The sequence below is a fragment of the Pan troglodytes genome, chromosome 11 (assembly GCF_028858775.2).
Source record: "Pan troglodytes isolate AG18354 chromosome 11, NHGRI_mPanTro3-v2.0_pri, whole genome shotgun sequence".
NCBI lineage: Eukaryota > Metazoa > Chordata > Mammalia > Primates > Hominidae > Pan > Pan troglodytes.
In genome coordinates, this window is record NC_072409.2 from 17263094 (window position 1) to 17276657 (window position 13564).

Consider the following 13564-nt stretch of genomic DNA (forward strand, 5'->3'; position numbering starts at 1 on the left):
AAAGAGTTCCCGAGAATATTTTAAAACTTCTTATTACATATTTCCCCCTTGGGAATAATTATGCCAGACTGTGAGAGCAGTTGCTATTCTAGTTTTTAAAGAAATGTATACATCATGGAGTTGAGCTGTTAATTATGGTAGTTCAAAATTTCAAAGGCAACACAATTTGAATTTATCACTGGGTCAGATTCTCCAAGGTACAAAGTTTTCCTGATTTTCCACCAAAGAATATGTTGGCTAAGGAAAGGCATCTGAAGCATAATAGTTTTATAATTGATGTATTTCCAAATGATGAAATCTTCATAAGTATAATGTACTTCAGCCTCCAGGTAAAAGAAAACCACCTGAAAGATTACTTACTTGGAATAAGGTAAAAATTTGACGGCTTTTCCATAGAATGACCTGTGAAGTGTAAAGTCAGAGGACAGACCCAAGTTGATTGTTATCTTTTATTTTCATATGAAAAATAGATTTTAAGCAAAATTCAAAAATAACGCGACACTATAAATAAAGAGGGCCTTAAGTACATTCTTTTTGTTAATAAGATTTACCAGTTTGTAGGTTCAAATATGCAGTTAAAATCACTGGTTTTTTTAAAAAAACATGTTACGAAGATTAAAAAAAAAAGGCTCAGCCACATGTTGGTTTAAATTCCCATATGCAACTATTCCCATACGTACTATGTACAAGTGATTTATAAAAACATTGGCATTAATGGTACAGGCAAAGTAAACTATACAGTGGAGTTTCAGAATCTCAGTTCACTGCATCTTGATTAAAAAAACCATGTGACATTCCAATTATGAAGTCAGTGAGGTAGTGGAGGTGTTTTCCTTGAATATATTTACACAAGACAGTATTCCTCATCTGGCTGAGGCATTCTTTTCCTACAGTAAGACAAAAGGAAGGATAAATCAAATTCTTGAAACAGTAAAAACAGTCTTAACTAAGTGATGGCATGATGGCTTATAGGTAAATTAAATATTTGAGTACCTCTTTGGAAAAATGTTTTAAGATGAACCAGTGTACAAAATTCTGAGAGAAAAAATTAAAACGGTTATTCTTAAAACTGCTAAAATTCAAGATTCTCCAATTAAAAGTTCTAGTTAAAAAAAAAAATCTGTAACATCTATCCTGTGAGCAGGGATGGCATCAGTGTCAGTAACTGTCTAGTGGTTCTGATGGACCTTGCAGAACTTGTTGGAAGGAGCTCTCAGCCTTTTGACTAAGATCAAGTGTAGTATCTGTTCTTACCAGGAAAAAAGGGAAATAAAATGTTACGCTCAGAAGCCAGACCCCTAACTTTTAACTAGTTCAGGCTTTTATCCCATATAGGCCTGGATTGCAACCCCAGACTTATAAATAATTCTACCAATTTCGCCCCTACCCACTGTGCGTTGGTTGCCTTTAAAGCAACTAAATAACTCTGGCTGCCACCTTGAGCTGGTAATTGAAGCTGGCTTTTAAGCCCTTGTGCACTCTACTCTTCTCTCACTACTCTGGGCTGTCTCATTCCCAAAGCTTCCCTATTCAATGCCCAGTGCCTCTCACACTCCTCCTCGAACCCTGCCCTAAGGCCCATGATAATTTTGGCCTTTACCTGACTGGGTCCCACCACAGATGGTGTTAAGATAATCATATTCAGATGGCCCTGCTGCTAATGGCCCTGCTGCTAATTAGCTGTGTGACCTAGGTAAGTCACTTGCCCACCTTGGGCACATTAAAGAGGCAACTGTCCTTGAAAGCTCCTTGTGGCTCCACCATTAAAATATACTGCTCTGTGGTAAAGATAGATTAGCCCGTAAGTCCTGCTGTTGTCCTTTGCTATGTCCTTGACCAAATCATTTATCATTTTGTACAGATTCCTTATCTATATAAAAGGATAAGTCCTACCTCCAAGGATGTAAAAATTAAATGAGATGATATATATAAAGTTTTGTATGTGCACACAATAGGCACTGGAAAATGGAAGCTGTTACCTATCTCTGACAGTTGTGTGTGCTACTACTTACCAGTTCCATGAGTATATTTCATGTTCCTCTTAAATGCTTATTAACCTTATCTAAGCTCACACAGAAAACCTTTGTGAAATTCAGGGTTTTTATAGACCTTAGGTTAAGAGGTCTGAATTCCAACTTTGTAAATGTAAGTTACAAAATGCAGGGAGACATACTAAACTAGGACTCATATTGGCCTCACAGGTACTAAGCTCTTTATATTGACAGAGTAGGAAATAAATAAATCCAGAAGTGGAGGACATGAATAGTAGAATTAACTATATCCCTGCCAGGTCATCCAATCTGCAGTCTTAGTCTGTTTCCTAAGCCATCAGCTTATCTACCTCTACCAAGTCTTTGCTAAGACGAGTTTTTCAGAGTTGAAGGCAGCATAATCTATATTTTTCTGAATCTCCTCTAGATTATACACCCCACGGCTTTTAAGTACTTTCTATGTAATATATTAAATCCTATCTTAGGAGTTTCTTCTTGGCTCAGCGTGGTGGCTCACTCCTGTAATCCCAGCATTTTGGGAGGCCGAGGCAGGAGGATCGCTTGAGCCCAGGAGTTTGAGACCAGCCCTGGCAACCCAGCAAGACCCCCATCTCTACAAAAAATTTTAAAAAGTGGCCAAGCCAACTGGTGTGTGCCTGTAGTCCCAGCTACATGGGAGGCTGAGGTGGGAGGATCACTTGAGCCTGAGAGGTCAAGGCTGCAGTGAGCTGTGATGGTACCAATGCACTCCAGCCTGGGCGGTAGGGCAAGACCTTGTCTCAAAAAAGACAAAAAACAACCTCAGGCTATTGTTTTGTTTTTAAAAAGAGCTGCTGCTTACCTGATTTTGTCCAAGTTGAGAGTCCTCTGTGAGGGAAGACTCCAGCTGAGACAGACTGGGTGATGACGCTGAATCTGCAGAGGTGCTGGTGACCAATTCCCCTAAAGCATCTACTTGTCTCCTCAAACTGTGTAAAGTGCCCTCTGTCTGCCGCTTTCCTTTAATTAATACTTCTGCTTGCTTGGACATACAGTGTCGGAGTTGGGCCTGAAAAGTGTGATAAGACTTAGGGTTTTACACAGAAGAAATGTAGCAGAACTGCCGCTCAGCTTCCTCACATACATTTGATAGGCAAATCTGGCTAACAGTAGGAATGGCTGTCGAAAATGCTCATCTTTAAAAAGAATTGTAGGAGGTGCCAGGTGGATACTTAGTGTGCATAAACCTTTACTCTTCTGTGTTGTCATTAACGGGGTCTTTCACTTGGCCCAGTTTTTCCATGCTAGCAGTGCTTAGGATTTCTGTATCCCTTGCTTCTCCATTAAATTATTGCCTCATCTCTTTTTTCCTTTTCTGTTATGACTGAGAAGATCAGTTTATACTTGACAACTGGAGTGTCTCCTGATTATGTATTTTTTCCTAAGTCTTAGTTTCTTGTCCATAAATGACTAGGTATTTAATCCTCAACTTCATACTACTTTTTGGCTTTTGCCCCTGCTATAATCAAATTATTCTCTCAAAGTCTATAGCAGTGCTGTCCAACAGAACTTTCTGCAATGATGGGAATGTTCTACCTCTGGCTATCAATATAGAAGCCACTAGACACATGTGGCTATTAAGCACTTGAAATGTGGCAAATGAATAACTGAATTTTTAACTTAATTATAATTTATTAAAATTTAAATAACCACACATGGCTGGAGACTATTGTTGGACATCACAGGGCTCCTTACTCAACACTATAGCACTGTACTCTCTCATCCCATGCTGTCTACATAGCCATTCCCCCCACATAAATGTAACCTCCCACCTATACTCTTAACTCTCAAATCTTTAGGTCAACACTGATCAGTAATCCTAGACTCCTATTTTTGGCTGCCTACAGACAGATATCCTTCCCTGGATATCTCACAAGGCCTTCAAAGTCAACATGTTCTGAGCCAAACAATTCCTTACCTGACATTCAGCCTACTTTTCCAGTATCCCAAATCTTTCCTGCCACCACTGGCCTGTGATAACCTTATAGTTCATCACTGTGTTTCTACTTCCTCTCCCAAATACTTAGATTCTATCAGTTCTAGCTGAGGTAAAGCAGCATTACATAGGTTAAAGAACACTGGAGTCAACACAAGAAGTCATGGTTTTGAACACTGATTGCCATTTACTGTGTGACACCAACTCCTCGAAGCTTCAGACATGCCATCCCTGACACTGCTGGCAGGGCTGCAACAGCATGGATGTGAAAGCATCAGGTAAATGTAACTTTCCCCTCCCCTCCCCAATGTGCCCAGTATCTCATACTGATTTTTTGTTTTAAAGGGCAACCTTGAGTCGGTCTTCCCGGTGACGCAGTTTCTCCCGGAGTGCTTCTCCACGCCAGTGTTCATCCTTTCTCAGAGGGAAAATGGAGATATCATGAATCATCTGCTGCTACAAATGGAAGCCAACCAGCCTTTCCCTCCCCTACCCCAACACCCCCACATCTGTGTTTTAGCTTAGCTGGGGGAGGTGGTCAATCCTACGAACCCAGAGAATAGCAGGATAAACCCTTACCATTATGTGAACTTGGGAAAAGTTCAGTTTTTCTTCAAAAGGTCCCTCATTCATGGTAAATGGAAGGTTCTCTTTCAAGCTTTCCAATTCTCCTTCTAGGTTTTCTTTTCTTTCCAAAATAGCTTCTAGATCTGCTGGTAGTTCTGGAAGAAACTGATTAAGATTCTTCAAGCTGGTTCTTATTTCATCCTTCACCTCAGATTTAAGTGTCCTCATTGCATCACTGATTTCCATTTGTCTTCTCTCCAAATCTTTTTGGTTTGCCATCTAAACAGTGAGTTGGTGTCAAATATCGTTGTATAAAATTTCAGACTTACTTGGAATTGAGCTGTATGATGTGCCATGTATTTAAAGATCTATAAATATCAACTACTATGATTACTAGAACTGTAAAAACTTGTGATTTTTCAGATACTCAAGACTCTATAAGCTACTGAATAAATTATTTTATTGGCATTTTAACTGGAACAACTTTCATTTAGAAAAGCCATGTGCATAAAGTTCCTTGAAGGTGAATTACTCTATAGAAGACAATCTCTTTGGAGTCAGACAAAGCTAGTTACCAATCTCATTTCCAGTATTACCAGTATGACAGGGCAAGTTGGCTAACATCTGATCCTCCATTACCTCATTTATACATGGAGATAAATACCTTCTGCTCAGAAATGTGAAAACTAAGTGAGAATTTACATGAAGCACCTCAGTGGCACCCAACTGGCAACTAGAGTAAATAAGCCACAAATGAGAAAAGGGCCATTTACTGAAATAAGTCATAAGTGATCTGGATTATAAATGCTAATGCTGGAATTTTATAAGTGAAGAATCTGGTGGCTTGGCAATATACATTTTTGTTTTGTTTTGTTTTTTTAAAGACAGGGTCTTGCTCTGTCACCCAGGCTGGAGTGCGGTGGCACAATCTTGGCTCACTGCAGTCTCAACCTCCCAGGCTCAAGCAATCCTCCCCCCTCAGCCTCCCGAATAGCTGGGACTACAGGTGTACACCACCACACCTAGCTACTTTTTGTATTTTTAGTAGAGACGGGGTCTCGGCTGTTTCCCAGGCTGGTCTTGAACTCCTGAGCTCAAGCGATCCACCTATCTTGGCCTCCTAAAGTGCTGGGATTACAGGAATGCAGCACCGCACCCAGCCTAGAGGTTTCTTAAAGTGTTACCAACTGCATTTGATGCCTGAGACTACTCTATGTGGCTCTACCCCATATAGAGCTTAGTGAAATATGAAATTTATACCTACTGCTAATTGCCTTACCAAATTTGCAAAGGCAAAATCACTAAGGGCTTGTGGTCTTTAAATAATCTTTTTTTAGTTATTTTTTCTTGAATTAAATGGTGGGTATATGTGGGGCATCAGGGGATTGGAAGCACAGATGAAACTAGAATGGCCACGTGGGGTCATCCAAAAGACTAAGTATAGCAGGGCCAAATGAGTGGCTACAGCAGCCTGACTAGAGTTCAGGGATGGCCCAGATGCTCTAAAGGACACCAGAGATATCAAGGATTAGAGACTCTACCAGTCCAGGCATGAACTGGTTTAATACTCTCTGCCTGGCTACATTATGTGATATCAAAGGTTTCCCCCGGACCATCTTTTCTTGCTCAAGGGGTAGGGGAGGTTTTGGCTCCTATAGACTTGTTTATGGCATAAAATCTAGCATTTCAACATGGTTCTTTGGGACATGAAATATGATGCTCAAGAATTACCTTTTTTCCTTGAAAAACTAACATTTTAAGAGCTTGTCAAATTTAAGAGAAATTTATATTTTTAATAGTCAAGGTGCATTTCTAAATTTTAAGGCTAAAAAACCAGATTTGACTTAAAGAACATTCTTATAATCAGCTTTTCTATACTACTATAGAAGGGATATTAAAAACAATACAATCTGCCTGAGCCCAGTGAGTCCTCTCTCCCCAGGCTGGCCAGCTGGGCTTTCTGGGCACACACCTGTTTCTTGAGCTCCGTGTACTCATACTGCATCTGGTTGAGCTCCTTCATCAGGCGCCTGGCCCGCTCATGGTTGTCCTGGGCTACCAGTTCAATTGTTGCCATTTCCTTTTGCATGCAGCTGTTCTCCTGTTTTTGCTCCTAGCACAGGAGGAAGAAAATAACTCTGCGATCTAACACGTGGAGGTGTGGTTTGCTGGCTTACACACTCACTAGCTCTATAACTTCATTCCCCTTCTGGGCCTCAGCTTCTCTAGCTGTCAAATGGGGATAATTCTATCGGCCTTTCATGGGCAGATCAAATACAGCTGGGCGTATATACACGTCAGAGTCTGTTAGCATTACCTTTGATAATAAGCTACTATCCCTTTCTGAGTCTTCATTAATTGTCTGTAAAATGAGAATAATAATACCCATCATCACAGGGTTACTGGTAGGATTAAATTTTAGACATCTATATTCCATCTTTATGACGATCTGCCTATCACTAGTTATCAGCGTATCCCCTTTGAGAGACACACATGGTTTAAAAGTTCCTTTCATACAACAGGGCTCCACTAACCCCTCCAGAGGGTAGTGGAAAAATCCTCCCCCTTGACAGTTCCATTGCTGCTCACCTGTCTCTATCTACCATAAATTATTCTGACCTGAGTGTCACTTCCCAAATTTATTTCAAGGATGAAAGCATGGTAGATTGAGCTTCCTGGTTTTAGGATAATGATTAAAGCTAATGTTGGCCAAAAAGGGCAGGATGAGAAAAATTTGTAGGCACTGACTACAGCAGTGTAATAAAACTGGCTAGGCGCGGTGGCTTATGCCTGTAATCCCAGCACTTTGGAAGGCCAAGTCGTGTGGATCACAAGGTCAGGAGTGCGAGACCAGCCTGGCCAACATGGTGAACCCCGTCTCTACTAAAAATACAAAAATTATCCAGGCATGGTGGCACACGCCTGTAATTCCAGATACTCAGGAGGCTGAGACAGGAGAATTGCTTGAACCTGGGAGGTGGAGGTTGCAGTGAACTGAGATCATGCCACTGCACTCCAGACGGGGTGACAGAGCAAGACTCTGTCTTGAAAATAAAAATAAAAATAAACTGTCTATGAGCTGGGCACGGTAGCTCATGCCTGTAATCCCAGCACCTTGGGAGGCTGAGGCAGGTGGATCACCTGCGGTCAGGAGTTCAGGACTAGCCTGGTCAACCTGGTGAAACCCCATCTCTACTAAAAATACAAAAATTAGTCAGGCGTGGTGGCGCACACCTGTAGTCCCAGCTACTCAGGAGGCTGAGGCATGAGAATCGCTTGAACCCAGGAAGCAGAGGCTGCAGTGAGCTGAGATTGCGCCACTCAATCTAGCCTGGGAGACAAAGCAAGATGCCATCTTAAAAAACAACCGTCTAGGGAAGGCTTCTTCAACACCCCCTCCTCCCTGCCAGTGGAGGTGTAAACTGAGGCTTGCTGGCAGAACATGCTGTCTACTTTGTGCTGATAATGGCTGTTCACACCAACAGTCTCCCCAGCCAGCCAGAGCTCCATTGAGGCTGCACCCGTCCCAGGTAAAACTTACCATCAACTTCAAGGACAAATGATGCATAAATACATCAATAACAACAGCTGGGTTCAGGACTGGGTTGATGGGTAATTTATTTCCTCTATGTTGAAGTGGTGTTGCAGTTTAAAATTTTAAATTTATCATTTCCTCACAAACTGCCACGGCAGCAGGTACTCACAAGAAGGTTTTTCTCCAGCTGGCTCCGCTGGATCTTAAGTGCTTCCTTCAGGCTGGCCACCTGCTTCTCAGCTTTCTTTCTTTCTGTCAAGAACTGGTTCCGCAGAAGGCTGAAGTCTGCCCTCATAGAATCTGCCTCTTTCTGGAGGGCCAACAGCTCACCTGATTTCTCCACCAATTGCTGCTCCCTTTCTGAAAGCTGCCGTTCTGAAATGAGCATTTTCAGTAGGTTTAGCCAAAGACCCCGAGCCAGCTGTGGGCAGAGCTCCCCTTCCCTTGTGGCAGATGCATAATGGTGATATGCTACCCATGCAGGTGCTTTCCTCCATTACAAAGTCGTACAAGCCTACCCTGACCCACACCAAAGGCCCAGAAAAAACCCAGATAAGGGTGCCTTTTGAAGTAATTGGTTCCTGGAGGGCCTGATCCCAGAGTGACAGATAGCTACTATCTTCTCTTTCAAGTCTTTGAGACCAGTGAGAGGAAACCCAGCACCAATCCTGAAGTGTGTGGAACAGCTGAAATGTTTTTTATAAACATTGATTTTCATAAAGGGAGACACACCAGTACTACTTCCTTCCACAGGAGGCAGTGCAGTGGAAAGTGCACAGGATTTGGAGCTGGCTCCTACACTGGCATGAGCCCCATTTTATAGAAGAGGAAAACATTTCCTGATGTTCAATTGGAATAATGTGTGCAAACGCCTGGTACATAGTGAGTACTCGACAGATAATGCTTACGAAATAAAAGTGACATTTAAAAAATATTTTTCTTATCACCCTATTTAGAGGAGCACCCTGCCCAGATTTTACTTTTCAACAACTCTGGCATGATCAGAACTCGACATATTTTTTTAAGTTTCATTTTCATAATGAAATGATTGGGTCTGGGTATATCAAGAGTTCCCAGGGAAAAAGGAATAACAACCCTTTCAGATCCCCAAGCCCACAACATTTTCCAAGCATTATTAAACCCTGGAGCCTAAGAAAGAGAAAAACCATTTACTGATGTGAGAACAATCATTTACCCTGGATTCCCATGTCAACTTCATTTATATATGGTTCAAGAGAGAACAAACTGACCTAAAAGCAAACACCTGTATTCTGGTACCATTCACTATGCCAAATCTGGACAGAAGAACTGTTAATATGATTTTTTTGACACTTGAGATGAAGTAGATCATTATTCCCAAAGCTCATAGGTTATACACTTTAAGAGTATCTTTTGGCAATTATTCACGTGAATGTTCCACTTTCTTGAGATGGCATTCTCAAAGGAGACAATATGAGCAAGGAAGGACTTGCTGGTCAGTCTCAGGATTGTATCTCCTCTGAACCTGCTTCCTCATCTTTCACAGGGCTATCATACCTCCTGCTTTACTTCTCCTGCCTCCTCTCCTGGGCTCTGGCTGGGGACCGGATCTCTTTAAATACTTTTGCAAGGCAACCAGCAGAGCAAATCCATACCCCATCTCCCAGTGAGAAGTTCCAGAATACATACTAGTTTGGGAGAGTGTCTTCTCCAGGCTCTCACCCCACCTCTCCTCTTCCTGCAGAGTCCTAACACGCTCTTCAGCTGCCAGCACCTTTGAGAGCACTTGGTCCAGTTTGCTTTTCTGGTCTGTTAATTCCTTTTCCAGCTGGTGCTGTTGCTCCTTCAGTGTCACTTTACTGGTTTCTAATTTGCTTTCTTCACTTTCTCTCTCTCTCTGGAGTCTCTGAAACATCTTAATAAAGAATAATCTTGATTAGTCATTAAACAACAAATAGTGTCCCAGAGAACCTGCATGGACATGAGACAGATTCCAGGTCAAAAGAAAGTAGAAGACAGCCCACAGGGACAATTCCATTACAGAGGTGATCAAGAGGGCTTGGGAAGCTATCTGGCCAGCATGTGAGGAGGGGATTCAAGCAGCAAATGGCACGTGGCTGTTAAGTATCTTTACAGGACTGATGTTCTATGATCGTTAAAGGTCTGTAAGAGAGTCACACAGTTGGTATAAATGCTACCCATGGCTACACAGGGCAGTTAAGGGACACATAGTCCCATTGGGGATATTTCTCAGCAGCTTTCTGCCAGGGGAAAAATAGGCTCACATGAGCCACAAAATGCTTTTTTTATGTAAAATCATAAATGTGTAGTACCATTTCTTGTTGGACTAGTTTGAGCTTGTTTTCTTCAATCTCATTCTGAAGCACTTGAAGTTGTTGTTGTTTTGTCTCCTCTTCTTTCTGACAGTCTTCAAACCTATTTGCCCATTCACTGATGTCCTTCTGGAGTCGGGTCTGCTCACTGAGCAATACATCCTGATGCTTGGTGGTGTGAAGCAGGTCCTTTAGGTGAAAGAACAAGTGGAAACTAGTAATAAAGCCATCTTTACTAGAGGTGGCCAGTGCCAATCCAGTATCTACTAAGTCTGACAGAACGAGAGGCATAAAAGTGTATTTCCTTTATTATCTCAATAAACTTACAGGTACAAGAGAATTTAGATGTCTAATCCAACTTTTTTTTTTTTGACAGTCTTGCTCTGTTGCCAAGGCTGGAGTGCAGTGGCATGATCTCGGCTCACTGCAACCTCTGCCTCCCAGGTTCAAGCAATCCTCCCGTCTCAGCCTCTCGAGTAGCTGGGACTACAGGCACATGCCACCATACCCAGCTAATTTTTTGTCTTTTTCGTAGAGATGGGGTTTCACCATGTTGGCCAGGCTGATCTCGAACTCCTGGGCTCAAGTGATCCACCTGCCTTGGCCTCCCGAAGTGCTGGGATTACAGGCGTAAGCCACCATACCCAGCCTGTGTCTAATGTTAACTTTTTTTTTTTTTTTTTTTTTGAGACAGAGCTTCACTCTTGTTGCCCAGGCTGGAGTACAATGGTGCAATCTCAGCTCACGGCAACCTCCGCCTCTCGGGTTCAAGCGATTCTCCTGCCTCAGCCTCCCGAGTAGCTGGGATTACAGGCATGCGCCACCACGCCTGGCTAATTTTGTATTTTTGGTAGAGATGGGGTTTCTCCATGTTGGTCAGGCTGGTCTTGAACTCCCGACTTCAGGTGATCTGCCCGCCTTGGCCTCCCAAAGTGCTGGGATTACAGGTGTGAGCCACTGCACCTGGCATAACTCTTAATTTACATAATAGAAACTGAAGTCTAGAACTTGTTTGAAGTGCTTTGAATTACAGCACTAGTCTCACAGGACAACACTGAATTACCTTTAAGAAAATCATTAGAAGTACGAGGGTCAAAAATCTGCTATATTCAATATCTGACAAGATAGAGGCCCAGATTTGGCGGGTACTCTATGGCTCAAGGAGTAATCAAATCTAAGCCCAGCCTTTAGAGGCCTCATCTGTGTCATGGATGAGAGATGGCCCATCTGGTCCCTGAAACCCCAAGAAGGGCTGCTGAGAGACTGCTGCTGGGCTCTGGTCTAGCCACCACCCTACTTACTAGCTTTGAGTAAAACTGTATCAAGAGTTCTAAGGCTAAAATAAATTAGCAAACCACTGCTCTCCATCAAAACTTTTATTTATGTGATGGTTATGTTACATAAATGGCCCTATGGTATCTGCTGTTGTGAAGAGGAACCAGCCTACTTGATTTCTTTGTTATTTAAACCAATGGTCTGCATACCCTCAGTATACTACTAGAATATTACATTTGTTAACCTTACCTGTTTTGCTAGGTTCAAATGGTCTTGGACATTAGCTAGTTCCTCCTGCAGTGAGTTTACTGCTTCTCGTTTTTCTACAGAAATGACATTCTCATGAAATAAGAAATACATACGTATTTACTGTACAGATTCCCATTAGCATTCCCAAAAAGTAGAGAAGTTGTTTTAAGCTTACTTCTGTTACATGTATGACTATGCCACACTATCTCATTAAAGACCAAAAGAGAGTTACATGCACAATCCAGATTTGGCCTTGGAGCTCAGGTTTTTAAAGATTTTCATGTTCAAAATCTCACAACGAAAAAATTACAGATAATACTTAATGTTAGGTGTTTAAAAACAGCTACCTTCTGCATTGCTGGTAGAAATAGAAACTTAACCTTTCAGGAAGGCAATTTGGGAATAAATTTTTTATCTATATTGGCTTTGTCAATTACTAGCTGTGTGACCTCTAGCAAGTCACTTCTCATTTAAGCAGTCACAAGAAAACTAAGCTTCAGTTTCCTTATTTACAAATGAGTAAAATAATTTTTATCTCATAAAAATGTTATGAGGATTAAGTGAGAAAATGAAATACCAAGGATATAAAAAATGTTCAACAAGTATATTATTAGCTAGAATTACTCAGCAATTTCTTCTAAATAAATTATCATATTTATAAACATTTGGTAATTTTAAAATCTTCATTATTTACATCTTTGTTTTTGTTTTTCAAACTAGACACACCCCTAGGAAAAATCTGGAAGGATATTCACCAAACTGTTACTAGGAATCTATGAGGAGTGAGGTCAACAGCAATTTTTATTTCTTTTTGCTGTTTTAAAATTGTTCTCTAAGGAACATGAATTAGGTTTTTTTTTTTAACTGACTTTATTGAGATAAAATTCACATATCATGTCCTATTTAAAGTGTACAATTCAAAGGCTTTTAGTATATTCCAAGTTGTGCAAACATTACCACAATCTAATTTTAGAAAGAAACTCCATGCTCATTAGCAGGAATTACTTGTCATAAGAAAAATCAAAGAATCTAACGAAGGGCAAGGAAATCACACACTTTCACTGTTTTGCTGCCTTATACCTTGGAGCTGCTGTTGCATTGCTGAAATGTCGTTATGCAGTGACAACTTGTCTCTGTTTAGTTGGTCTAGTTCCTGCTGCAGTTTTCTGACATTCAATTCCAACTTTTCTAAGTTTGATTGCTCCATTTTGCTATTTTCTTCTGCTGCTGCTAAAACCCTACCACAGAGAATAAGTCAGACTGTCAAATATACAAGCATACACAGGAGATGACTGAGGAACAGTGTTATCCTTTCACAACATACAGTTATGGAAAGTATAAATGATTATAAATCTTCACAAAATTTAAGACTCAACTCATTTTCAGAATCTTATTATCAGCTTTCTAAGTGGAGACTTTTTTCAAAAACTGACTCACTAAATTGAAGTTTTATAAAAATCATGGATTAAAAACATGGATAACATTCAGAATTCCAAAAATCTGATAAAAATGGAGCTGTGACAATCGAAAGAGTAGAAAACAATTGTGTGTACAGTAGGATCTGTCCATATAGCAGACATGCATGAGCATGTATTGTAGTACATAAAGGGAGTCATACAGTGTGGACTTGCTTTTGGTCTGGCTTCTTTCACTCAACGTA

The 13564-nt window shown here is 41.0% G+C and overlaps 1 protein-coding gene across 25 annotated transcripts in view; it reads right to left on the minus strand.

Moving 5' to 3' along the window:
* Positions 1-435: 435 nt before the first annotated feature.
* Positions 436-13564, minus strand: part of CNTRL (centriolin) — a 102686-nt gene continuing 89557 nt past the window's right edge. For 12 of the 25 annotated variants that reach the window (XM_054659024.2, XM_016961558.4, XM_063788371.1 and 9 more), the window contains 11 exons: positions 12985-13142; positions 11905-11978; positions 10381-10569; positions 9737-9962; positions 8238-8443; positions 6851-6895; positions 6506-6646; positions 4546-4812; positions 4318-4380; positions 2833-3039; positions 436-887 (listed from right to left, as the gene is read on the minus strand). In XM_054659024.2, coding sequence (XP_054514999.1) covers positions 864-887; positions 2833-3039; positions 4318-4380; positions 4546-4812; positions 6506-6646; positions 6851-6895; positions 8238-8443; positions 9737-9962; positions 10381-10569; positions 11905-11978; positions 12985-13142 — 1600 coding nt within the window. In that variant the 3' untranslated portion in view covers positions 436-863. The remainder of the gene's footprint in view (positions 888-2832; positions 3040-4317; positions 4381-4545; positions 4813-6505; positions 6647-6850; positions 6896-8237; positions 8444-9736; positions 9963-10380; positions 10570-11904; positions 11979-12984; positions 13143-13564) is intronic. The other 13 variants (XM_063788368.1, XM_054659027.2, XM_054659023.2 and 10 more) reach the window with 8 other exon arrangements.